The 26,815-nt window shown below is 50.6% G+C and overlaps 2 protein-coding genes and 1 long non-coding RNA gene across 6 annotated transcripts in view; 1 reads left to right on the top strand and 2 right to left on the bottom strand.

Annotated features, from left to right (window-relative positions):
• LOC117702118 (membrane metallo-endopeptidase-like 1) overlaps positions 1-17,559 on the bottom strand; it is a 30,252-nt gene extending 12,693 nt beyond the window's left edge. The window contains exons 1-4 of one of the 4 annotated variants that reach the window (XM_076706382.1): positions 17,407-17,559; positions 15,249-15,408; positions 1,206-1,274; positions 589-648 (exon numbers count right to left, since the gene is read on the bottom strand). In XM_076706382.1, coding sequence (XP_076562497.1) covers positions 589-648; positions 1,206-1,274; positions 15,249-15,372 — 253 coding nt within the window. In that variant the 5' untranslated portion in view covers positions 15,373-15,408; positions 17,407-17,559. Of the gene's footprint in view, positions 1-588; positions 649-1,205; positions 1,275-15,248; positions 15,546-17,406 lie in introns of those variants that run through there. The other 3 variants (XM_076706383.1, XM_076928185.1, XM_034493423.2) reach the window with 3 other exon arrangements.
• Positions 6,778-11,998, top strand: LOC143433762 (uncharacterized). Its single transcript, XR_013070329.1, has 2 exons — positions 6,778-7,101; positions 10,355-11,998. It is a non-coding gene; the product is annotated as an uncharacterized LOC143433762 (long non-coding RNA).
• Positions 17,560-20,028: 2,469 nt separating the features above from the next.
• Positions 20,029-26,762, bottom strand: LOC117702117 (tetratricopeptide repeat protein 34-like). The gene is given in 5 exon segments (XM_076706384.1): positions 20,029-22,351; positions 25,105-25,319; positions 25,965-26,135; positions 26,138-26,159; positions 26,628-26,762. Coding segments are annotated over 5 exon segments (1,071 nt in total). The 3' UTR covers positions 20,029-21,823.
• Between the last annotated feature and the right edge of the window lie 53 nt (positions 26,763-26,815).

The raw sequence follows: 26,815 nt of genomic DNA, 5'->3' as shown, positions 1-26,815 counted from the left end.
GTGGCTTCAAGGGCCAGGGCTGCCACTAATAAACCACAGGACCTTGACCCCTCCTGTCGTCTCCCACCTGAGGACCTGATATTGGAATATGGTTCTTGCTTTGAAAAAAGGCCTCAGCTGGTGACCTTGCCCTCTAAACTGGTACCAGGCTCCCAGATGTCTCCATAGCCCTTCTGCCTCTTGTAGTCTCAGTGGCTTCTCATTCCATGTCCTTGAGAATTTTTACTTATCAGATGGGATAGCCGTTTCCCAGAATCTGGTGTCTGTTGGTGACAGGGGCCTGCGCTTATGTGAACAGCACTTTGCCTGGGGACCCCTAGAATCCTGCCCAGCTGTTTATCTCGGCCTCATGCAGCTGGAGATTTCATAGAAAGCGTCACTGTGGGACTCCAGGATCCAACCCAGATAAAACCAAATTCTGTTTGTCTCTGTAGGCTTTTTTCCCGTTTCACCTCCCCACAAAATCTTGTCTGTTTCTGCCTCCTGCAGAGGGCTGTCCATAGCATCCAATTTTAAGACAAAAAAATCTCAGCTTGGCTTCAGGCAGACCCTGAATAGCCTTGTGGCCACCCCAGGGAAGGAGCTCACCTGCTATCACGCAGCCTGGGGTGGTGCAGATGTCACTTTTCTGTGATGACTCTCTGAGGGCTGCAGGAACAGAAGAAGCATGAGGTATGCAGAGTCGGAGGGTACGTAAGTACATAGGCTTGGGTGGGCGTGGCACAGGCCTGGGTGAGGCACACGCTGGGTGGGCGTGGCAGGGTATAGCAGGGGCGGGCCTCTATTTGTCCCCACCCTCCTTCGACACCTCCAGGATAGGTTTGAAGCATGGCCTTGCTGCCGCGACCGGGGATCCCCTTTAAATTCTCTGCCTCCGTGGACCCCTACCGTGGCCCAGGACCCTCAGGGCTTGAGGCTGCTCTTGCCCTGCTACCTTGCTGTCCCACCAGCTCTAAGGTGCTATACCATCCCATCCTATTCTTACCCTGTGGTTAGTACATCCATAGGTGGTATCAAGCCAGCCTCATGGGTGGTACCCAGCTGTCCAGACATCCTACATACAGCAACCACTGGCGACTGGTGTCAGTATCCTCTCTTCCCCATCCTTCCTGTGCTCCCTGCCCATCCACATGAACCCACCCATGGCAGGTCCAGATGCTAAGCCCACCTCCTCAGGGCTGCCTGGCAGGGAAGGTAAAGGCTACCTCGTTTTACAAACGTCCTGTCATTCCGGGAGAAGTGCAGCAGGTTAGTTAAGAAGGGCAGCTGTTTCCCTGGGGAGAAACACAGTGCTCAGCCCCTCAGTCCACCTCAGAGCCTCGGGAATCATTGCATGTCAGCGCTCAGGGCTATGGTGTTCACCACACAGGAGGGAACAGAGGCAGGGGGACTGTGTCTACTCATCCTCTTCTCTTCCTCCTAGTCCTCCCCCTCCTCACACTTCCTGCTAGGCTTGAGTGGGAGAGGGGACAGTTCCCCCTAGCTTGCCATTCCTACTTTCCTGTCCTTCCTGAAGTACCCAGGCTCTGTCTGTCTTCCTGGGATGTGCCTACAGAAGGCTGCTCTTGCAGCCCTACCACAGGAATAAGTAGGTTAATTTAGGAAAATTGGGTCCTTGCAGGCAGGGGGCTTCCCTAGTGGCAACCCCCTAACTTCTGTATTCTCACTGCCTGCTGAAGGTTCAAGGCTAACCAACCCCCCCCCCCCTGACCCTGTCCTGCCACTACATGTAAGGAGAGACACTGATTAGCATGGGAGTCTTCAGGACCTGGAAGGGGGTTTGGGAGAGAGCGAGAGTAGAAAGCATGCTAATAAGAAATGAGAACAAGACTGAGCTGGATGTTACATCAAGGAGTAGCCAGCTCATGTCAGCTGCCTGGAGTAGGTGAGAGTTGGAGGAGCAGCCAGCTCCCACCAGCTCATGTCAGCTCTGTGTGTAGCAGATAAGAATGAAGTAATAGGCAGTGACGTAATGCTAGACTCCCCCCCTCGTAGCTAATAAAAGCAGAGGCTCACAGCAGACAAGCAGAGACCTTGATGCTGGGACAGTGAAGACCAATGTGCTGTCTGGCTCTCCAACCAGAGGACAACCGACTGCTGCCCTGGCTGCATTGAGATAAAAGGATCCAGAGGAAGGAGCCTTGTCTGTGAGCCCCTCTGGTATTTGCTTCTGAGTTAGGTACCCCATGCGTGTGTTGTGAACTGCTGCTTATCTGTAATGAGTAAACCTTGAGATCAAAGTATCCGGACTCTGTCTCTCCTTCCCAGCTTTAAGCTGGATGTGACACAAGACAGCAAGTCGAGCCTGGACATCTTCAGACCTGGTGTGTGGTACTGAAATTCCCCACAGTCAGACACACAGACCTGTGGGGAGGAGGGAATACAGTTGAATATGGGGGGCTCCTGGTACAGTTAGGGTAGACAGTGCTGCCAACAGTGGCTGCTCCTTAGGGCTAGGCAATGTGGAAGGCCATTCGCTCCACACACAAGGATGTTACAAACCAGACCTGACTCAGCTACGATAACAATGTGGACTCTGCCCTTGAGCAGCCTACCCCTTCACTCCAGTTTTGTGGGGCTACTGAGGGAAATATTTCAGGGGGAAATCTGAGCTCCAGGGACAAGAAAGTTGACCCTTTAGATCTGCAGTGAAAGTGGAGGGGGGTCAAGGGGGAAGAGGGGGTGGGTAGGATCCTTGGGCTCCTGTTGCTCTATATGGGTGTGGCCATTTCAAGAACAGATCCTGAGGGTGAGACACTGGACCTTAGACCTCACAGAGTCGGTCACAGGGAGAGAATTTGTGACCAGGAGAAAAAAGTATCTGCAGACTCAGCACCCACACCTCAACAGGGTGCACAGACCTCTGAAGCTACCTCTGGAGAGATTAGAACACAAAGAAGGTGTAGACACAGAAGCACAAAAGAACCCTCCTCTTTCCACAGAAGACTAGCCAGGACAGAGCACAGGAAGGGAGGCCGTGCTGCAAGGCAGGTCACATGTATGTTTCCACCTGCAGTGTTCTGGGTGCACATGTGAAGAATCGGGGTCCCGGGGAGCCTGATGCAGAGGACGCATGCTCTGTCCTGTGATGCTCACTCACATAGCCTTCAGGGAGTTTGTGGTGATGCTCACAGGTACAGGAGAGCAGGAGAACAGAGAGCCTCCTACTTCTAGCACCCCCTTCCTAGACCCCCCGTGAAGTGGATAAATATTGTTGACAATCAGGAAAGAACCTCAGGGGTCAGGTTGTACCTCGGTTGGTAGACTGCTCGCCTAGTGTGTGCACTAAGCCCTGGGTTTCATTCCCAGCATCACATAAACCATATCTGGCACAGAGGATGTAGAGGCAGGAGAATTAGGAATTTAAGGCCACCCTTAGCTATATAGTGAATTTGAGGCAAGATACCTGGGCTACATGAAACCGTGTCTCAACTCCCCCCACCCCAAACCTTGCTAGGAATGGCAACATATACCCCTAATTCTAGCACTTGGGAGGCAGAGGCAGGTGGATCTATAAGTTTCAGGCCAACCAGAGCTACATAGTGGGGCCTCATCTAAAAACAAACAAACCAAACATATATAAACAAACAAACAACAAAACATCAAACTATCAAACCCTAACCAAGACAAATTGATTTTTTTTTATCTTGATTGCTTATTTAAGCAAATCAAGAGGGAACCCCAAATGGTCAAGAGGAGTGGACTGGGGTGAGTCCAGTACTAGCACTGTGTAACGTCTGAGGTCACTAAGTTAAAGAGTTTTCCAGAAGAGGTGGAAAGGTCACAGATATGCCATGGACTTCACTGGACAAGTGGAAGCCACAGGAAAGACTTGGATGCAGATGAAATACGGGAAGTGAGGTCATTAGAGATACCCAGGACTGGCCAGGAGATAGACATGGGAGGATCAGAAGTTCAAGGTCAGCCTTTTCTACATAGCCAGTTTAAGGATACACGAGACACCATCTCAAAAAAAAAAAAAAAAAAAAATTGAGGAAGCCGTGTGACCTGTGACATAAAGGCACAGCAGCCACTGAACCTCACAAAAGAAGCACCAGTTAGTGAAGCCAGTTAGCAAGACTCTCCAAACTCTACAAAATATGAAGGGAAAGGAAGAAAATGAAGAGAGGGAACAGCCGCTGAGCCACTGAGCCAAGCATGGTGGTCCGAGTGTTCAGGAAGCAAAGATGGAAGACTGAAGCCCAGGGGTGGCCTGGGCCAGCGAGAGAGACCTGAGCTCAGGAAGAAACAAGACAAGAAGCAGCCCTGGAGCTAAAACCACAGGACATGAATGACTACAGTGGATGTGATTCCTGGAAGGGCCAAGTTCCTTTGGCACCCTCTGGTGCTTGTTCAGATAACTTCTATAGTACGTCAACTCCCAAAAATAGCCCCGAGGGTTAGGAGGCTCAGTGGTCAAGCATGTGCCATGCAAATGTGGGGACCTGAGTTTGGATCCCCAGTACCCAAGTAAAGGCCAGTAGGCATGGTGGCCTCCACCTATAAACCCAGTGCTTTGTAAGTGGAGACATGGAGTCTCTGGAGCAAGCTGGCCACTTAGACTAACTGAATCGGTAAGCTCTGGGTTCAAGTGAGAGACTGCCTCACCCACAACATAGAGAATTATCGAAGACACTCAGTGCCAATCTCGGGCCTACATACACACACACACACACACACACACACACACACACACACACACTTTCTCTCTCTCACACACACATACACACACACTCACACACACACACACACACACACTCTCTCCCTCTCTCTCACACACACACACATACACACACACACTCACACACACACTCACACACACACACTCTCTCCCTCTCTCAGACACACACACTCTCTCTGTCACACACAATATACACACCTGTACACATGTGTACCTACACATATGCAAACATATATATCTGTGTGTATGCACACGTGTGCCACACACACACACATAATAGTCTTTGCAATCCCTCTGAAAGTTTGTTTTCTTAAAATTTTGTTCTTCAAAACATTCAAAACTCCTCAACTCGACAATATCTTAATTTTATAAAATTTATTTAGCTGTGAGCTGCTATGTAGTTGCTGGGGTTTGAACCTGGTTCCTCTGGAAGAGTGACCAAGTGCCCCTAAACCACTGAACTATCTTCTCCAGCCCCCAATAATACCTTAACTTAAATGACTTAAGGTCTTCCTTTCTCAGCCTCTCTCTGAGGAAAAACACTACAGAGAGTCTGTGAAGACCGCCCAGTCAGAGAGCTCCTTGGTGAACAAGTGCACTCCAGCTTCAGTGACAAACCCTTTTTCATAAAATAATGTGGAGTGACAGGAGAGAGAGATGGCTCGGGGGTTAAAAGCAGGTACTGCTCTTACAGCAGATCAAAGTCCAGTTCCCAACTCTGGGATTCTTGATGCTCTTTTCTTGCCTCAGACGGAAAATGCACTGTGTGCACATGTCTGTCTCTACACAAACATATGTGTGTGCAAAGAACATGTGTAATACATCTTTACAAGACAAAGTGGAGAGTGATAGAGGACACTGTCACATTGATCTCTAGCCTCCACACCTGCATACACAGTGCATGTGTGCACACACACATACACACATATACCACAGACACACCACACACAAATATACATCTCACAGATACATATCACACACACATCACACACAGACACACATCACACACAGACACACATCACAGACACACAACAGACATCACATACATCACACACAGACACACATCACAGACACACATCACACACAGACACACATCACACACTCACATCACACACAAACATCACATACACAGCTCACACAGGCCATACAGACACATATCACACACTCACATCACACACAAACATCACATACACAGCTCACACAGGCCATACAGACACATATCACACACTCACATCACACACAAACATCACATACACAGCTCACACAGGCCATACAGACACATATCACACACTCACATCACACACAAACATCACATACACAGCTCACACACGCCACACAGACACACATCACAGACATATATGACACACACAACATACAGACACACATCACATACACATCAAACACATATCACACACACACATCACACACACACACACAGATATACATCACACACATCACACACAGACACATATAACATACACATTACACATCACACAGACACACATCACACACATACAGACACATCACACACATACATATCACACACACATCACAGACACACATCAAACACACGTAACACATACAGACACAACAGACATCAAACACAGATATCACACAGACACACACATTTCACACAGACACACAACAGACATCTCACATACAGACACAACAGACATCACACACATTACACACAGACACAGACACACAACAGACATCACACACACAGACATCACACAGACACACAATAGACATTTCACACACAGACATCACACAGACACACAACAGACATTTCACACACAGACACAACAGACATCACACACATCACACAGACACACAACAGACATCTCACACACAGACACAACAGACATCACATACACATCACACACAGACACACATCTCACACAAACACACAGGCGTGCATTATACACATACCACATACAAATCACACACTCACACATCACACACACACATCATACATGAGAAAGAGAGAGACAGAGAGAGAGAGCTCAGTGATGGGGATAACCCACACTCCCCTGAGGCTGAGTAACCTGGGCGGGGCTGGGAGGCAGATGTGGCAGTGGCTGTGGTGTGGCCAAGGGAATGGATCCTGACAGTCAACAGGAAGCTCTCCCAAATGGTCACATCTGGAGACTGTGAGACTCCCCCGGATGGAAACAAACACATTCTCAGAGGGAAACCTTCCCCACTTACATCATTCAGGAGGCCAAAGACAAAGGCCACGGGGATGCAAATTTATGTTTATGCACCATGGTACCTGAGTACTTTCATGTGTCTCTTCCCTCCAGGAGAGGAACATGGCCAGCTAGGTCTCTGCGCCTGGATGAGGGTCCCCTGACACAGAGATGCTCAACCTGAGTCTGGCTCAGATCAGCTTGACCTCAGCCAAGGACAGACAGTAGGTAACTGTTGTTTTGAGCACTTGGGTCTTTTGTTTTTTTGTTTTTTGTTTGTTTGTTTGGTTTGGTTTTTCGAGACAGGGTTTCTCTGTGTAGCCCTGGCTATCCTGGAACTAACTCTGTAGACCAGGCTGGCCTCGAACTCAGAAATCCGCCTGCCTCTGCCTCCCAAGTGCTGGGATTAAAGGCGTGCGCCACCACTGCCCGGCTTGGCTCTTTTATAGGTATCTACATGACACAGAACATAATATACTATTTGAATTACTTAAAGAAGTGAAATAGCTAAAAGTGACAAGTTAAAACTCAATTTGAAAAAGAATCAGCTGTAAATGCTAAAAATGAGACCATATGGGACATGAGGTGTCCAATGGGCTTGCTATGCAAGCCTGGCAACCTTTTGTGAAAAGAATTGACTCCCAAAAGTTGTTCTTGCACTAGGTGGGTGTATAACTGCACTCACATATGCCTGTCTCTCTCTGTCCCTGTCTGTCTATCTCCTCTCTGTCTCCCTCTCTCTGTTTCCCTCTCTGTGCCTCCATCTCTCTGTCTCCCTCTGTTTCTGTCTCTTTCTTTCTCCCCCTGTCTCTGTCTTTTTCCCCTCTCTCTCTCTGTCTTTCTCCCTCTGTCTCTGTCTCCCTCTATCTCCCTGTCTCTCTCTTTCGCACACACACACCCATACATTTTCACCCACATACAAATAACAAGTGCACTCAGACATTTTTTTTTTTAAGAAAAGCATGTAGTTGTTGAACTTTATAAACAATTGTAGACCCAGAATGGATGGAGTCAACTAAGGATTTACAGCAGATCAATTCCAGGTGGGCATCAGCGAGGCGTCTGAAGACAGACTTAGTGCTAGAATGATACTCTATGGGAATTTACCAGGAACGCAGGCCAAAGCCAGGGACAGAAACGATCACAGAAAAAATGAACACCAGAAAGGGCAAGACAGAGAAAAGGTGAGTGTATAAGCAACTAGAATTTTCTTTCACTAATGTATATATTTCTTGTTTGTGTATGGGGAACCGATACATGCACATGTGTGTGGGGGTCGGACTGAGGTCAGTCTTGGTTCTTGGTATTGCTTCTCAGCATGTGGAGGTCAGAGGTCAGCCTTCTCAGGCACGATCTACCTTATCTTTTTTTTTTTTTTTTTTTTTTTTGGTTTTTCGAGACAGGGTTTCTCTGTGTAGCCCTGGCTGTCCTGGAACTCACTCTGTAGACCAGGCTGGCCTCGAACTCAGAAATCCACCTGCCTCTGCCTCCCAAGTGCTGGGATTCAAGGTGTGTGCCACCACTGCCCGGCTCCCACCTTATCTTTTGAGATGGGATTTCTCACTGGCAGGCTGCTCAGCAGATATGTTAGGCTGGCTACAGGGACCCCTCTCCCTCCTTAATGCTGGGCTTTTTAATGAATGCACCGCCATGCCTGGCTTTCCTCTATGGATTCTGGGGAGTGAACTCAGGCCTTTGCTTGCACAGCAAACACTTTACTGACTGAGCTCTCTCCACAGCCCTGTTAGCAGAATTCTGTGTGTGTATGTATGTGTGCATGTGTGTGATTCAATACAAGCAGTAAAGTTATTTTCACATCCGCACATGCTGGCGATTTACAACAGATTGCTTCTGGGTGGGCACTGAGAGGTGTCTGATCACCAGAAAGGCCTGAAGTGCTTGTAGCACTGTAGATTTGGAATTCCTGTTCTGGAAGATTCCCTAGCCCTACCGACCCTGTTTAAGTGCTGAAGCGCTAACCCCCAGCATGTTTGTGTGTGCATGTGTGCGTTTGTGTGTGTGTGCGCGCGCGAGTGTGTGTTAGAGTTGTTATAAGGTGAGGAAGTTATTATAACATGGTATAATTAAAAGAAACGCGGTAGAAACCAAATACATGACAGCAATACTGTGTGAACAGGATCTGTGTGTGTGTGTGTGTGTGTGTGTGTGTGAGTGTGTGTGTGTGTGTGTAAAACGCTGACCTGCCACTCGGGAAGCAGCTTGATCACACTTCATCTGCACCTAGCATGGAAAGAGAGCCGGAAGTGGAGCCGAGCTATAAAGCCCACCCCCCAGTGACGTGCTTCCGTCAGCAAGGCTCCACCTCCTACAGATTCCATAACCTTTTCAACAGCGCCACCAGGCGGAGACCAAGTGATCGAACACGGGATCCCACACCAGGCATTTTATGTTCAAAGAAAGCCCCACAATGACCAACCTGATATTCAAGCTGCCCCATAACTAATAAACTGTTTTAGAGGTACTGGTTGAAAACTGATGTGGAGGCGTACCCCTGTAATCCCGGCGCTTGTTAGGTAGGGACAAAAAGATCAGAAGTTCAGGGTCATCCTTGACTATACAGTAAGTTGGAGGCTAGCCTGGGCTACATGAGATCCTCCCTCCTTTCTCTCTCTCTCTCTCTCTCTCTCTCTCTCTCTCTCTCTCTCTCTCTCTCTCTCTCTCTGTCACACACACACACACACACGTCATGTGTAGGCGCGAGGCACGGGCACACACATCAAATACACAAAAGGCATAGACTGCTTTTTAAAAATGCTAAAGACGAGCTTTGCATAACAATCACTAGACAGAAAAAGGACCTGTCAAGCGCGTTATGAAATGATGAAATCCAGACAATAGCAAAGAAAGAAAATCTAACTCGGAGCTTTTCATAATTCAGGAGTTTTTTTTTAAAAAAAATGGAGAGACCAGGGGCTGGAGAGATGGCTCAATGGCTGAAAGCACTCTCTGCTTTTGCAGAGGACCTGAGTCCAGGTCCCAGCACCCACATGACTGTTCAGTCACTTGCAACTCTAGTTTCCAGAGTTGACCCCTGAGGGTACTTACACTCACATGCACACACATCCCTCTATATATGTGCAGTGCTAGGTAGGGACAAAAAGATCAGAAGTTCAGGGTCATCCTTGACTATATAGTAAGTTGGAGGCTAGCCTGGGCTACATGAGATCCTCTAAGTATTTTTAAATACAGCATAAAATATATAAACGACAAGGGTGGGTGTAAGCAAAAGCTTTGGAGACATCTGTATTGGGATGTGTAAGCTTGGTGTCTCACAAAGCACTTTACCTTCATACAGGACGGAATGCCAACGATCAGGGCCAGTGGCAAGACTGACTTCTTGTTACTAAATGTGATAACGACCAGCGCGGTGTCCATTTTTCTAAGCATTCCTGTTGCATTAAGTTTTCAAACCCTCGTGCAAGCCTCTAATGCATGCACTCCTGTCAATTCTGTTTTGCAGGCCAGGAAACTGAAGCACAGAGATATCATGGAGGTTGTCGGAGGTCACACAGCAGAGACAGGAGCTGGAATAGCTGGGCACTGGTGTACATACCACCTCAGGCCCTTCCTGTCCTCACTGAGTAACAGGGCGAAAAGTCCAGAGATGAGCTGCAGACTTCAATGACACAGCTCAGGCCCAGGCTGGTGACATCTTCCTGCAAAGAGGGCTGCTGGCACGCTCAACCTCACCTACACAGCTTTGCTGCCTGGCCAGGAAAGAAGCATAGGGACAAACAGCTGGGCGAGGCAGCGTGCCACTAAAACTTTATTTACAAAAACAAGCAGAGGCTGTGGTCAGCCAACCTGGACAATGAATATGGTTGCTTGTGAACAAAATTCCGGATGACCATGAGTGTAGGCACAGTATCCAGCTATTTATGAAAATACTTGATGTTCAGAGCCTGCCAGATGGCTCAAGGACAAAGACACTTGCTCAGAAAGACTGGGATCTGAGACTTTTAGGAGGAGCTAAGGTGGGAGGAGTAAGGGGAGGAAGAGGAAAAGGAAGAGGAGGAGTGAGAGAGGGCAGAGATGTAGGAGGATGGAGAACCATGCAGGTATGGAGAGCAGTCGCGGGTAGCAACTTATATTTAGGTTAGATAACTAAGAAACAACTCTAATTGTATGGGCATATTGTTATTGAGCATTACTAATATATAAAGCCTTTGATTAATCTTTAAGCATTAGAGTCTCATTTTCCTACCAGGCCCACATGGATGGCAGGATGGTCTGGGCAATGCCAAGCCTTGCAGAGACAGCGTGGAAGATTGGCAGAGCCATTTCCCATGCTGGCATCTCTTAGGTGGAAGAGCTGGTGTTTCTGGCTGGCTGTTTCTAGCTGCAGCACGCGCACGTGGCCTTTGGCCATGGAACATGGCAGCTGAGCTAGGCAGACTGCCACAGCTTAGATAGTCGGCTTGACCAGTGGCCGTTTTAAAAATATCTCCTTCAACAGAGACTGATCCTCAGAATCCTCATAAAGGTGGAAGGATTCAAGCAACTCCAAAAGGTAGTCTCTGACCTCCATATCATGCCACTGCATACCATACCACAAAGCACACAAAATAAAATAGGATTTGGGGGGGGGGTACAATTTGCTTATAATTCTAACCTAGCAAATAATTAAAAGAAAAAATCAGCAACTACCAAAAGGATAAAGAACAAATTTCAAGCAAATTGAGGGGGGAAATAGCTCAGATTGAACAAAGGCAAGAAAAGACTGAAGATGCATCAGAGACAATTATGGTAGACAAAAGGCAGATTCTGGAGATCCAGGGAATGCAAAATAAAGAAATTCCTCCCAGTAAGAGACAAACTCAAATCCCAGCCTTGCATGGCTGCAGGAGAAACGTTGGAGCAGTACACAGACCACTTCAGATAAAAGAGCTGAAGTACTCATATTTAATTCTCTGGACCCGGGCAGAGGGTAGTGCACACGCCTTTAATCCCAGCACTTAGTAGGCAGAGGCAGGTAGATCTCTGAGTTAGAGGCCAGCCTGGTCTACAGAGTTCCAGGACAGCCAGGGGTATACAGAGAAACCCTGTCTCGAAAAACCAAGTCAAACCAAACCAAAAACAATAAACACAATAACAACAACAACAATTCTCTGGCCTCATGTGGTAGCAGAAAAAACTGACCCTACAAATTGTCCTCTGACCTTCATGTGTGTGTGTGTGTCTGTCTGTCATGACATGCTCGTGTGTGTGTGTGTGTGTGTGTGTGTGTGTGTGCACGTGTGTTGTAGTTGTGTTTATCTGTGCATCATTTGCACTTCTGGCCTGTGGATGTAGGCCAAAAGAGGGTTTCAGATCCCCTAGAATCAGACTTGCACACAGTTGTGAGCTGCTATGTGGGTGCTGGGAATCAAACCTAGGTCTTCTGGAAGAGCAGCCAGTGCTCTTAACTACTGAGTCACCTCTCCAACCCCTTATGGCTGAATTTACGTTCATTCACTAGTCTTAAAACTGTTGACAAATTAGTTCTTGATCCCACTCCAGGAAACTGACAAATCTCTGCTGCAAGGTTTCCAGAGACACTCCTTTGAACAACTGGAAAACCAAGTGGTAAAATCTGGGGCTGGAGAGATGGCTCAGCCGTTAGGAGCACTGAGCCATGAGTTCAATTCCCAGCAGCCACATGGTGGCTCACAACCATCTGTAATGGGATCCAAGGCCCTCTTCTGGTGTGTCTGAAGACGGTGACAATGTACTCAAATACATTTAAAAAAAAAAAAGAATAAATAAATATTTAGGAGAGAGAGAGAGAGAGAGTCAGCTTTCTTTAAAAAATACTTTATCTGAGTTGCCAAATATCAGTGGATTGTACATTATAAATGTATAATCCTACCTTATAGTTTTTATAATTATTATAATTGCATTCGACTTATTTTTTTTTTTAAAAAAGCCTCTTATTGGACTGAAAAGGGGAATTGTGGAGAGATCATCTTGTGTATTGTATGATGCATCACCTGTCAATTACAAAGTATGGCCTATGGCTTAGGCGGGAAATAGAGGTGGGACATTGGGAAGAGAAAAAATTCCGGGAGAGAGGAAGCAGGGAGAGGAGCCCAAAAAGATGTAAGGAGAGGGACACATGGTACCTGAGCACAGGTAGCTAGCCACGTGACAAAATGTAGGTTAAAATAAACGGGTTATCTCTAGCTATGATCTAGTCAGAGTAGAGCCTAGCTCTATGGCCAAGGTATTTGTAAAAATAATTTGAGTCTGGGTCTTATTTCTGGGAGCCTGGGGCTGAGAGGCAGAACCTGGGCCTAACTTTGAGTTCACAGGAACCTATAGACTCTCAGCAGGTTGGGTCTGGCATGGCCCACAAGTACGTCTGGCCTATTTTACACTTTTTTTTTTTTTTTTTTAATTGACTAAGACTTACTTGGCCTAGGCTAGTGAGATGGACAGCATTATTAACTAGATAGAGTCACCCGGGACAAAGGCCTCTCGTGCATGCAAGAGGGGAGTCACCCTGACTGAACTGAGTGTGAGAGCTGCCTACTGTTCGAGGGATCCCAGGATTGTACAGAGCTGAACATAGACAGAGTCCATTGCTCTCCCAATGGCTACAAGTCCCTGCTGTCTTGACTTCTGAAAAATGCTTTCTCTCTTAAGTTGCCATGTCAGGGTGTTTTTATCACAGCAACAGGAATGCACCCAAGGTTAACCTCAGTCAAGCACCAGAGGGCTCACCGACCAGCTCCAACTGAGCTTCTGACGATGGTACAGCTGACCCAGAAGTCAGTAAAATTTAAAACGGTGGCATAACCCAGAAACTAACCGCACGACCCAGAAACTAAAAAGTAAACGATAGCTCACAAATCAGAAACAATAAGAAAGCATCAGAACAGAAAGGAGAAAGTACTTATGGGTAATACAAAATTTCCCATCTTTTCAGTCCTGACTGAAGTCATGGACTGAAGCTGAAGTTAAATGTAGGGTCATTCCAGAGTCCCAGGAGCCCTGGAGGAGGAGGAGGAGGAGGAAGCAGAGATTGTGGGGCCCTGGCAGAGTCAAGGAGATCCTGGGTGTGCCTGAGGTCATACTGCTCAAAGGATAAAGGGAGAGACAGGCATGGAGAAGACAGACAGGGGGACAGAACAGGAGAACCCCATTCCCATTCCCCAGTCATGTATCTCGTAGGTGACTGTGGGGCTACCAGGTCTGGTCTCCGGAGGCCTCAAAACCAAATGTTTTGAGACCAGTGGCCTTCAAACAAAGGTCCGTGGAACCCTAGGCTCCACTAGGGGAGTGGACCCTGTCATTTCTGTTTCTCCCATGGGGTTGGTTGCACCTGTCAACACTTGCCTGCAAACCACGTGGACAGAGACCACAGTGGCCACTGGGCAGAAGCCACACTACATGGGCCCTTGAAGGCAGCCCTGGGTAGGGGATACCCACCTCCTCCTTAGGCAGAACCCACTTGTGTTTTCTAGCTGTCCCTCATCCATAGTTCCCCGAGAGAACTTCCAGGCTCTGGTGCCCTGGTGTGAGAGCCAGAGCCAGGTTAGCCCATCACTGAAGAGACACGGCAGGAGTAGCGTGGTGTAGTAGACTGTCTATATACTGTATGTGGATCTTCTTCTGTTCCTCCTCCCTTTCTTCCCACTTCTGGCTCAAAGGGGATGAGGGGATCGGAAGGTGTAGGGTGCAGGGCTGCTGGGAGCCCCACGCAAAGGGGAGCACCCTAGTCCTACATGTGGTCCTTTAGGAAGGGGTCAGTGTGTGAAGCAGTTTCTAAGATACCTGAGATCTACCCAAAGGGCAGTCTTAGCCACACCTCCACTTTCATGGGTCCTCAGGCTAGCCCCTTCCTTCCAACTTGCATTAAGCAAGAGCCTGTCTCAGAAGCCACCAGTCATCCTGACTAGCGCCAGGTAAGACAGCTGGCAGAACCCCCTTAGCTCAGGGGCTTTGGGCTCCTGCTGCTGGGCCACCTGGGAACTGCAGCAGCCACTCTGCTGGGCTGGGCTGCGGACTAGAAGGGGGCTGGATCGGTGGGGCGGGGGACCGTGCCGCTGTCCGGACCGTGCCGCTGTCAGCAGCATCCCAGAGTCCTGCTGAGGCAGAGGGGGCGGAGGCAGAGCCTGCAGAAGCTGCTGCGCCAGCAAGCCCGGACAGACAGAGCTTTTCTGGATGGGGTCGCTGGGCCCCGTACAGGTCAGTGTCCCTTCTTGGCACCTCTGGAGTCAGCAGCATGGCCCTAGGAGCAGGCGGGGGCGGGGAGCCCTGGCAGACCCCCACCCTTTGACCCACTCTACAAGGCTGGCTTCTCTCAGGGACATGGGAAGCCCTGGGCAGGAATGGGTTGGGGGGAGGTAAGGGGGCAGGGTATCCTTGCTCACCTATGCTGTAGAAGACACCCAGAGTCACTATGGCTCCCAGCAACATCAGTATCAGCAGCACCAGCAGTCCATACTCCAGGAAGCTTGAGTGCTTCTTCCTACACTGGTACGCTCTCTCCACCATCCCCACTGGGCTCTCCGACTTCCCTATCAGCCGGTTCTGGGTGGAAGGCACACAGCTAAGCACCCCAGGCCAGGGCCAGGAGATGCAGCTGGAGCCTGGATGCCTAAAACACACGGGAGCTGGTGCTTTGGGGATGCTCTGTCCTGGTCTCTGCTCTCGGCGCAGTAAGCTGTACCCAGAGTGCCCAGGGGACCCTGTGTAGAAGGGAAACCTGGCCAACTAGTCCTGGTGTCCATTGTTCTCAAAGTCAGTTTCTGTCTTGTTCCATTGTCTGGCATGGCAGGGACTAGCTAGGGCTGAGGTTATCTTCCCCAGTAAATGCAGGAAGCTCAGCCTAGGTGTCCACTGTCCTCTACGGTGGAGCCTGCTTGGGTTGCCTTGCCTGGAGGCTCCTGGAGTTTTGGGCTTGGAAACTGGATCAGGAATTCTGTTGGGGAGGTTACTCAAGCTCTGAGCTTCTTGCTTGTCCTGTCTCTGTTCTTGTGGGAATCCAGGAGTTTCAGGGGATGGTGGGGGTTAGAAGGATAATGTGTGTGGAAACCATACAGAACGAGAGGGTTAGGGTTAGCAGCTTAAAGCAGGGCCCCATGATCCATCAGGCTTAGGTGTTACTGTCTGTACATCATCTTCCAAATGGCCCAGCCTGGGGATGGGTTTAGATGCTCCTGACTCAATCCTCATCAAGTTGGCATGGCTGTTTCTGTTAAGGTGCAGAGTAGGTGGGGCCCTGGCCCTCTCTCCCTGTCAGTCAGCTGTTGCCTGTCTCTTGGTGTTCACACGCCCAGCACTTCCTCTGGATGTCAGACGGTGACTGTCTGGTCTTTTGCATCCTCACAGGGCCTCTGCTTTCCTCCAGACAGTCCCATTCTCGAGTTACTAAAGCCAAGCTTTGGAATCACACTTTGAGTTCTGCTGGAGTCTGACCTTGCCTCCTTCCCACACCCTGTTTACTCCAGGCTACCATCACCTTGAGTTGCAGCCAGACCTGAAGATGTGTCTTCTTTTCCATCCAGAGAGGATCCCTCAGCGGAGAGTCAAAGATGTCTCTCTCTAGCCTTCCTTATATTTCCCTGATTCCTCAAGCCCCTTTGTCAGGAGACCCATTTTCCAGGTCCCTAACTAAGGAGAAAACGAAGAAGGCTCCATTTTTCAGGGTCCTTCCCCTACCTGGCTTTCAAGTTCAACTGAGCAAGCCTTAGTCTGCTCCTGGTCTGTGTTACCCTAACATAGAGTTCTGTAACCCTGAGTGTTTGTATTTATGTCATCCCTAGGAGAATATCAGCTCCCCCAGGGCTGGGGCTCCCACAACATCAGTTGAGTGGGTGAGTGCGTGTGTATGTCAGCCTTGCAGGACAAGCCTGGGCCTGGCTTGGCCTTTGCAACTCAAGTTCCAGCATGTTCTGACTCTGAATGCATTAGCTAATTCTCTTCTGCAATTTGCTGGTTCACATCCTGGCCTGAAAACTTCACTTCCGGCTGACAAGTCTCTCTCTCTCTCTCTCTCTCTCTCTCTCTCTCTCTCTCTCTCTCTCTCACACACACACACACACACACACACACACCCCACAGCTAAGTTACCTGGGACAGGTGTGGGGTGATTGTGCTGGGTAAGGAGGAAAGGAGTCAGTGTGACACACACAACCCCCAGGTAGGTCTTCATCTCTCTAGAGAAGGGACTCTCTGGGTTGTCATGAGGATGAGGCAGGGGCATTCCAGGCAGTAAGTTGTATCAAAGGGGCTACCCAACAAGGGGTAGGTGATGAAATGCTGAAATGCTCCATAGGCTCTGAGTGAAATGCTTGGATCTTAGAGGGGTCATGACAAAGCTTAGGTGTCAAGTATGATGGCACATGCCTGGAACCAGCATTTGGGAGGCTGAAGCAGGAGGATTGCTGTGAACTCAAGGCCAACGTGTGGATTACAGAGTGAGACTGTCTCAAACAAAACAAAGCAACATAAAAAAAAAACAAAAACAAAAAAACCAAAATACCACCCTGTGAAGCGGCCGGGCAGGTCCCTCTCAGTGAACCTTACCTAGTGCTGTCAGCCGCCACAAGGCAAGTCCTTAAAGGCTAGGTTGGGACGTCTCAGAGCTAGGGTGAGCTGGCCAAGGTGGGCTCTGGGTGGAGTAGAGCAGTGGTCAGGCCGAGCTGGCTGTGAGGTCACATGGTGCTGGCTTCCAGCCCACCTTTGTGATGATATGAACTCCTTGGAGATGATGACATACCGGGGCACTCTATGGGCTTTCGTGTGGGGGAGGGGCAGGTGTGCTTTCTAGTATAGGGACCCTGCTGTCTGGGTGTTCTGACCCCCCAAACCCCATCTCTGACTCATTTCTGTCTCTTGACTCTAGCCCAAGGGGACCTAGGGTTTGCCGGTGTGACCCTGGTAGGTTTTCTGCTATGAGCTGATATGAGTGGCCTCTCCCTGGGTGTTCTTCCCTGCAGTCTCTGGGTGGGGTAAGGGTGGTTATGGGGCTTGCCAGTGTAAAAGATGATCTGCACATCGTGATGGACAGGCACATCAGTAGAAATGGTCCTCACTGGGGCTGATGGTGGGATATTGGACTGCTTGCCAGTTCTGAACGTAACCAGGAAGCCTCTAGAGCCAGGGGCTAGGGAGCTGGAGCCTGGCTAGGGAGCTGGCTAGGCGCTTTGGGCTCAGGGGCTGTATTCCAGATTTTCAAATGTGAGCCGGGGATATGCTCAGAGAAAGTAATAGGGCTCTAAGCAAGAGCGCATTAGGCCCCGGTGAGCTTTGAACAGCTCTCCTGGCCTCCAGGGGAAGCAGGAAGGGCTGGAGCACAAAGCCTGGATCCCATGAGAACGATCTCCAAATGGGGCTGTTAGAAACATTGAGACCATGCTCTGATGGCTTCTGAGGGTGGCCCATGGTCCTGGAGAAGGGCAGTCTCCAGTTGCAGCTCAGAGTTGGGTTCAGACCTTAGGCCTATTACCTGGGGTTTGGAGTAGTATTAGGAGTTACTTTTCTTTAGGTATGACCGAATGCCTAACAAAATCAATTTAATGAAGAATTTAATTGAGTTTGAAGGTTGGGTGCATCACAGTGGGGAAGGCGGGGCGGCTGGCATGTGACCTCACTACATCTGCAGTCAGAATGACGGACGCTGATGCCCAGTTCCCTTGCTCCTTTTTATTCAGTCTACGACACCAGCCCATGGGATGGTGTCACCCATGTCCAGGGTGTTTTTCTCCCTCTTTAGTTGAACCTTTCTGGAAATACTCTTACCAACACACCCAGAGATATATCTCCGTCCAGGGTGATTCCAAATCCAGGCAAGTTGATACCTATTAACCAACAGAGGGATTTGTCATGAAAACTCTGCTAGCCCAATGCCAGGCATGAGGGGTGGTTAAGCTTCACCTGAGAGGGGCTGGGCAGACTGAGTAGGGAGCTAGTCTCCTGTGCAGAGAGGGGCAGCTGACTGATGGACGTCTCAGAACTTTGCAGTCTGTGATGTATGAGTTAGCACTGCGGCAGTCACACTAACCCCTAACAGTCAATAGCTCTCTGTTTGAACTGATGCTATGGTATGGCTTCCACTGTCACCTTGGTGGAAGTCTCTTCCTGCCCACATGAGTAGGAAGGCTGGCAGGTCAGTTAGCCTCAGGGATGCTCTTGTCCCTGGCTTCCTCAGCATGGAGATTGTAGGTGTGGGATACTCTGGTTTGGTGTTTGTTTTGTTTTGCTTTGCATTCCAGTTCAAGGATTAAGCACAGGTCCTGTGCTTGTACAAGAAGCACTTTACTGACTGAGGTGTTGCCCACTCCCCGCCCCCTTTCTGAGTTCTTATAAGGGAAACTAGGGCACTGAACAAGATCTGGATTCTGAAATTTGGAATGGGCGCATCTGGCCGTGGTGCTGAGGTAAGGGGCCCCTAGTCCTTCAAGGGCCCCTCCACCAGAAACATTTAGGGACACTAGCCTTTCTCACTTGAAAACACCGTGGTCTGTCAGTGCTAAAAGACCTGGCTTTTAGGCCCCTAGTAGGTCAGGTTTTGAGGACCCCTGAGTGTGAACGAAGATCAAGTTGGGCCCTTGAGGCTGTGGATTACACACTGTGACACCTCGAGGAGTTCTGGGAAGGAAGGTGGGGGCAGAGACTAGGGTCATAGCCAACTGGGCACACAGATCCCCCGATGAGGACTCTGCTGTATCTGATCACACTCTGCTGGAAGTGACCCATGATTTGCTTGGTGAAAGTTGGACTCCATGGTCCACAATAGACACTGAAATCATGCAAGGGCTGGACACCTGGTTGGGTTCTTTCCACTCCAGCCAAACATGGAAGGAGCTGGGAAGCTGTGGGTAGGCTTTTGGGGACTGCGAGGAGGTAGGTGGATCTTCAGAGTGTGAGCTCTAGAATGGTGAGGCCAGCAACCCTAGACTTGTCCTGTAAGCCTATACCCTAGCTAGGGTGAATGCACAGCCTCTAGAACCCTCCACCACAATCTCCAGGCTGCTGGGGTGCCTGGTCTAGCCTGGGACTCTTCCATGAGACAGTGTGTAGGCTGAGGGGCTTGGCTAGCTAAGACACACCTCCATCTTCAGGGACCAGAGGTCTGTGGTCAGGGCAGAGGTGGTGGTAAGGAGACACTGCACTTCAGTTCACTGAGACAAAATCCAGCAGGCTGGGAACCTTATCAAGTGAGATTTCTTTCTCATGGCTGTGGAGGTAGAAGTCCAAGGTGGAGCCCTGGTAGGTATGTGGGGACAGGCCTGCATCCTGGTTTGTAGGTGGTACCTCCCCACTCCATTCTCATATGTGGGTGGGCTGAAGTGCCTTCAAAGCCACGGACACCGTTCTTTAGGGCTGCATCAGCATCAGTACAGCCTAACTCCTTCCCACCCACAAGACCCACACATTCTGGCAACATCCCATTGGTAGTGGGATCTCATCGCACGGATTTCTGGGAACACATTTAGACCACAGCAAAGTGACAGATGAGCAGAGAGAGAGAGAGAGAGAGAGAGAGAGAGAGAGAGAGAGAGAGAGAGAGAACGAGCCTGTGCTAAGTCCTTGAGAGATGAACCTCAAGGTGCTGGGTGATGCCCCTGGTGGCCAGGAGGAGCTCTGCCAGATTTGAGTGCCTTCATGTTTAGAATGACAAGGGCTGAACTATCCTGGAGTGGATGAGCATGACAGGACACCTTAGGCTGAAAGGCAGCAAAGGCACAGAGGGCACACCAGGTGACAACTGCTTGACCATGGTGCTGCTGGGTGTCGGCAAATGTCTGTGGTGCCAAGGCATGCACAGGTGGAGAGACAGATGTGAGATGGGTGAAAGGGTAACCTGGTGGAGATGTGCACCAGGCTATCCTAGAGATCATGGTTGGGAAGGACAGCAGGAACCAGGGTATGCCTCACAGAAGAGCATTTCTGGGCTCTCTGTTCTTCCTGGTCATCTTGTGGAATACACGGAGGCTTAGCTTGGCAGGTCTCAGGTATTATAGCAGCAGGGAGGAGGGCTCCCACACCACAGAGGGATGTTGTCAGGCAGATAAAAAGGCTTCATAGGAAGGACACTGCTAATCCTACCCAGTTACTTCATCCCTGCCCTGGGGATGGGCAGGATCAGGAATCCTGTATCTGAGCCTGGGGGTTGGTCTGTGTAGGAGGTGAGACAGTAGGTTTCCACGTTGCTAAAAGAACTGCAGGAGAAGGTAGCCCAGGGCAAAGGGAAGTCTTAGAATTCAGACCCTGCCCTCACCCTCACAGGAGAAGCCAGGAAGGGGTTTGTCATGTCACTTCAAGCAGTCCTGTCCAATGCGGTGGGTGCATGAAGTACTCCAGCCCAGGCCGTGACAGCTTTGGTGATGGTGGTAGTGAAGGTGACAGACTGGAGCCCCACTGGCAGGGATCGAGACTGGATGGCACGGTTGCCCACGTAACTGTCTCAGCTCAGATGTACCAAATCACAGGCTGACACCTTGGTCAGGCTCAGGCCAAGTGGAAGCCTGGGGTCTCTCAACCTTACGAGGATTCAGGGTTCTGTGGAGGGAAGGGATTGCCTGGGCCGTGCCTGCTGGCATGGACACCGAGTCCCTGGAGAACGGGCTCCCGAGGTCAGTCGATGCACAGAGGCAGCCAGGAATCTGGACCTTGATTAATGCGGGAGCCTGTTCTAAGCAGCCTCCTCCCCAGGGAGGGCTTCCTGGGCCAGCAACTCTCCTGATAGGCCCTGAGGTGCTAACCCTGATCTTGCTCATTTCCCAGGTGTGAGCAGAGTGCTGAGGCTGCCTGCTGCAGTGGGGCTGTGAGCTACCCAGGCCAGCTGCTCTGCATAAGCAGGAACTTTGTCCTCTAATCCCACAGCAAAGGACAGGCAAAGGTGGCCAGCGGAGAGTGCCACTCTTGGATCTGGGGAGCCAGGTACACCCTAGATGAGAAGTTAGGTGCTGATGGAGGAGTCAGGCAGGTTAGCTACTGGTTAGTGCAGCCTGCAGCCAGAGGCAGCCACCTTGCGAGTCCTCAGTTTCAGCTTCTTTAGCCCACTGTGGCTGGGGTCCACCAGGAGTCCATTCTGGACCGCTGTCCAGGCCTCCTCCAGGTGTTGTTCCTCTAGACAGCGCTGCCCACGGATCAGAAACACACTGGCTGTTGTGGCCTGGCCTGGTTGCTCCAGCAGGCTGCTTTGAGCCTGGGCTGGTGCCAGGGCCAAAGCCTGGGTAAAGGCCTCTGCGGCTCCATCCTTATCCCCCAGACTCAGAAGCAGGCGACCCCGGGTGCAGAAATCTTCTGTCCTCCTTGGCAGGTCACTGTGCTCTACAGGCGGCTGCAGCACCCGGTCCAGGTCCCTGAGCGCCCGGTCATACTCCTGCAGCTGAGTCAAGCAGGCCACTCGGAGACGCAGATGGTAAGGATTGCTGTCTCCGGCCAGGATGGCCAAAGAACAGTAGCTTAGTGCCTGCCTCGGATTCCCTAAATCCAAGAGGTTGCTTGCTTCCTTGGCAGCGGCCTGCAAAGGGGGCACAGGGCAAGAGCTCAGAGTTAGTGTCTGGGCACAGACAGCCTCTGCTGGTGTCTGGTCTCCTCGCTGTGCAGAAGGTAGCCACACTTCTGGAGGTCTGGTCATGGGTAGGGGTGAGGGTTCCCTCCTTTGACTGATGGCTTCGGCCGGCTCAGTATGTCTGCCTCCCCCTTAGTTCTTAGGCAACATTGTTTCCTGAGCAGAGGCAGGTCTGCACCTGAAGCTGCTAAGCGTCTTTATCTCCTCTTCCCGGATCCTGTTTCTCTAGGCCACTGCGAAGGCAGGCAACTTCTTCCTTAAACTCACACGATTCCTCCCTTGCTTAATAACCTACAACGGTTCCACAGAACCTAAGATGGGCCACTGGGGTCCCTCCCTCCCCCTTTTAAATGCATCCTGCCTCACAGCATACAACACCCTAAACTCTAAATCCTTCCGTTGGGGGTAAAGCTCAGAGCATCCCGGGCTGAGCAGTCACTCCTACAGGGGGCAAACACCACCAGTTGGTTAGGCCAGATGTTTTTGCTAGGGGCTGAAGGTTTCCGGGGGCCTATAGGGACCCGAGGACCTGCTTTCCAGCATGGGGTGCAGTGCCATCTCCCAGCACTAGATTGAAGGCTCCCGGGAAGGACTTGGCGCTGAGGCACAAGGGCACCCGCTTTTCTTGTTCCCTGCAGTGTGACTGCAAGAGCCTCTCGCCCTCCCGGCTGCATGGTCCACGCGGCTGCCGGGTACAGATAGAAGGCATTCAAAAAAGCTTAAATACAGACAGCCTCACAAGCTCTGCGCCCCGCTCCGCCCAGCTCTGGGAGGGGCAACAGCCGTGCAGGCGCAAGCGCAGGCGCAGTCCATAAGGACCACGCTTTGGGGGGTAGCGAGACTGACACAAGGCAGGAAGCCAGAAAGGCCACTTCCGGGTTGGCCCCTGTTGCTAGGCAACAGAAAGCTGCCTTACTAAACCTAGACCCTGGAGTCTAAGATCCCTAGACCTTGGAATTTCGGCAGTGTTTTCCCGATTTTCCCCTTGAAGCTCAGGAACCTCCTCAGCCCTCCACCCCAAGTCCCCATTCCCTGCTTTAGCTCCAGGACCGCCCCCTCCCCCACCCAAGGAGCTTCTCCAGTCCTAGAGCTTGGGGATCAGGATTCCCCTCTCGACTCTTTTAAGACTTTCAGGAACCCAGTACCCAACCTGCTCCAGTTCTGGAATTCCTCTCTGGCACCAGAACCTCAGAAACATCTCTGGTTCTACTCAGGACTCCCCAGGCCCTGAGCCTGTAAGCTTAGGGACTCTTGCCCACCTTCCTTGAATGCTCAGACACTTTATCTTACCCCTTTTTCTTAGTTCACAAGTCATATCCTTGGCCCTCCATGCTCAGAGGCTTTAATCTCTTAGAACTGTATACACTGCTATAGAGTCTATAAACTTCAGCCTAGACGTTCCTCTCAGTTCAACTCCAACCAGCACCATCACAGCCCTGGCCCCCTTTCTCAGGCAGCAGGTCCTTTGCTTTAGGAAGCCTTCATCAGGGCTCAGCCAACTCTCCTGTTTCAGCCACTCTCTGATAGGCCCTTTTCCATGTCACCTGACTGGCAGAATTCAGAGCAACTGACAGAGGGAGGCATTCGGAAGGACACTTGTCTTGCCCCATGTCAACTCTTGACCTGGGTCCCTCTGACCCCAAGGCCTAAAGCCTGGACCTGTTAGCTTTCCTTCTAGGCTGTGATAGTTTGTATATGCTCAGCCCAGGGAGTGGCACTATTAGAAGGTGTGTGTCGGAGTAGGTGTGTCACTGTGGGTATGGGCTTTAAGACCCTCATCCTAGCTGCCTGGAAACCAGTCTTCTGCTAGCAGCCTTCAGATGAAGATGTAGAACTCAGCTCCTCCTGCACCATGCCTGCCTGGATGCTGCCATGCTCCCACCTTGATGATAATGAACTGAACCTCTGAACCTGTAAGCCAGCCCCATTAAATGTTGTCCTTGTAAGAGTTTGCCTTGGTCATGGTGTCTGTTCATAGCAGTAAACCCTAACTAAGACAGAGTTGCCTTGGTCGTGGTGTCTGTTCACAGCAGTAAAGCCCTAACTAAGACACCTGGCAACATACAGGAATGCCTGACTCAGTATAAAAGAGGCTGTTTGCCCCCTCCTCACTCTCTTACTCTCTTCCCCCTCTGTCCCTTTTCTCTCTATTCCCCTCCCCCTCTCTCTCCATGTCTTTATGGCCAGCCTCTACTACTCTCTTGTCCCACCCTCGCCTTTCTCTGTCTCTGCTCCCTCCTCAACTCCCCTCCCCATGCTCTAAATAAACTCTATTCTATACTATGTCCATCTATGGCTGGTACCTCAGGGGGAAGGGATGTCTCAGCATGGGTCCACAGAGGCACCCCCTTCCACCTCTCACCATACTGCACCTCTACCAAACATATCCCGGTTCTTTCTTTCTTTTTATAAAACACAACAGGATCTGTATGCCCTGCACTGGGTCCTGGAGTGGTCCTTGTACCAGGACGAGGTTTCTTAGCCCCAGTTACCCATGGCTTGCATGTACAAGCAAAGAAACAGAGTTTGTATTTCCAGAGATCTTCCCTGGCCAGTTTCTGGGGCTTCTTATTCCACCTCACCCCAAACCCAAGGAAGGCAGCTAGCAGCAAGAAGGGAAGGGCTGGCTGGGGTGAGTATGGAGTTCTGAAGCTCGTGGTCCTGGGACAAGGTCAGCACAGGGTTTATGAGGTGCTACATACCTTCGTGAGACTCTGCCGCTCTGGGGATTCAAGGAGACGTAACAGGAAGCCGAGGTCCTGAGTATCTGTCTCTGCCAGGTACTGCAAGTCACGGGCAGCAGCTGACACATCTCCCCCTTTAAGCTGGAGCAAGCCTCTCCGGGCCTGGGCGGCCTCTGATGATGGGGTGAGGTGCAGCGCTTCTTGCAAGTGGGTGCCAGCCTCCTGATAATTGCCTGTGGGGATAAGGGAAAGATGTTCAGTGAATGTGGTATGGCTTGGATGGAGGCATGCCCAGGAAGCCGGGCATCTAGCCCTAGGGAACTACTTTGATGTCCTCTACTCTGTCTTGGGTGGAGTCCAGTTGATGAGTGCAGACTTAGCCCCGGTAAGAGCATAGCTGTGGGGCAGCCCCCTGAAGTCTTTGGAGGGCAAAAGCAGGTTACAGAGAGCTTCCCTTCAAATAAGGGTGACAGAGACCCATATGGCGCATGTGGGTGTACAAATCCTTCTTGGGGTCTTCCCTCTGCCAGCAGAAGTATGTGAGTTGGAGAACCAGAGGGTAAAGCCAGGTGGTGGTGGGACACACCTTTAATCCCAGCACTCAGGAGGAAGGAACAGGTGAATTTCTAAGTTTGAGGTCAGACTTCTCTACAGGACAAGTTTTAGGTTAGCTAGCCAAAGCTACACAGAGAAACCTTGTCTCAAAAACCCAAACCAACCAACCAAACAAAAATCCAGAAATTGCACTCTACAGGCCCCTCAGTGGTCGGAGGTCACAGGATTTGGAGCCTGAGAAGCCAGGGCTTTCTCCCACAGAGAATAACACAGAGGACAGGGAATGTGGGACAGAGGCCCATGTCCCCTGCTCTTACACATACCCAGCCCTGTGAGGATGTCTGTGAGAAGCAGGTGCCAACTGGGCTGTGCAGCATTGATTCTAACCAGTGCCTCCCCCATGGCAAGGAGGCCTTGGGTGTCCTCTTCCCTAAGGGGCACCCCAGTGTCCAGACACTGGTTCAGGAGGACCCGGCAGCGGGTATACAGGCCCGGGTAAGGAGCAACTGAACTTCTGTCTTCAGGGAGAGGATCTCAGGATAACAGTGCCTGGGTCAAGCTTCAGGGCGGAGACCATGTCATCCACAGCTTCCTGCAAGGAAGGAGAGCCCATGAGTGTCAGGGTGGGAGGGATCATTCCCATGTCTCCATTTTCTCTCCCTGGAGACTCAGAAGGTCTGTCCCATCCAGCTTTCTACCTTCCCGGCTCCGACTATCCATGGCCTACCTACCACCCGCATTCACTGTGAAATCATTTAAGATCCACTAGTGGCCCTAGGGCTTGCATACCTATCCACGCAGACTGAGGTGTCAAAGCATGAAAGAGGATTACTGAAAGGTGGATCTGTGGGAATGTGGCTCTCCATCCCCGCTAGTGCTTGTGGGGAGGAGAATATGGAGTTCCGATGTGCACCCGAGGGCTGGAAGGCCTGATCTCGCTCACCCTCCTTCAGGGGAGGAGGAAAGCAGCACATGGTCTCCCTCACTCCTGCTTGCTCAGCCCCAGGTGGGGAGGATGGGCTGTCACCTGCAGCTGGTCCAGGGCCAGGTGCACGAGAGCTCGCCCACACAGAGCTCTCACATTCCCGGTTCCTCCCGAAGTATGGAGTGAAATCGAACATGGCCGTCTTCTTGTGACCCAGGAGTCCATAACAGTGAGCTCGGACAAGGAGGG

This window comes from Arvicanthis niloticus, unplaced genomic scaffold (genome assembly GCF_011762505.2).
Source record: "Arvicanthis niloticus isolate mArvNil1 unplaced genomic scaffold, mArvNil1.pat.X pat_scaffold_480_arrow_ctg1, whole genome shotgun sequence".
NCBI classification, from domain to species: Eukaryota; Metazoa; Chordata; class Mammalia; order Rodentia; family Muridae; genus Arvicanthis; species Arvicanthis niloticus.
This window is presented reverse-complemented; position numbering and strand designations above follow the sequence as displayed.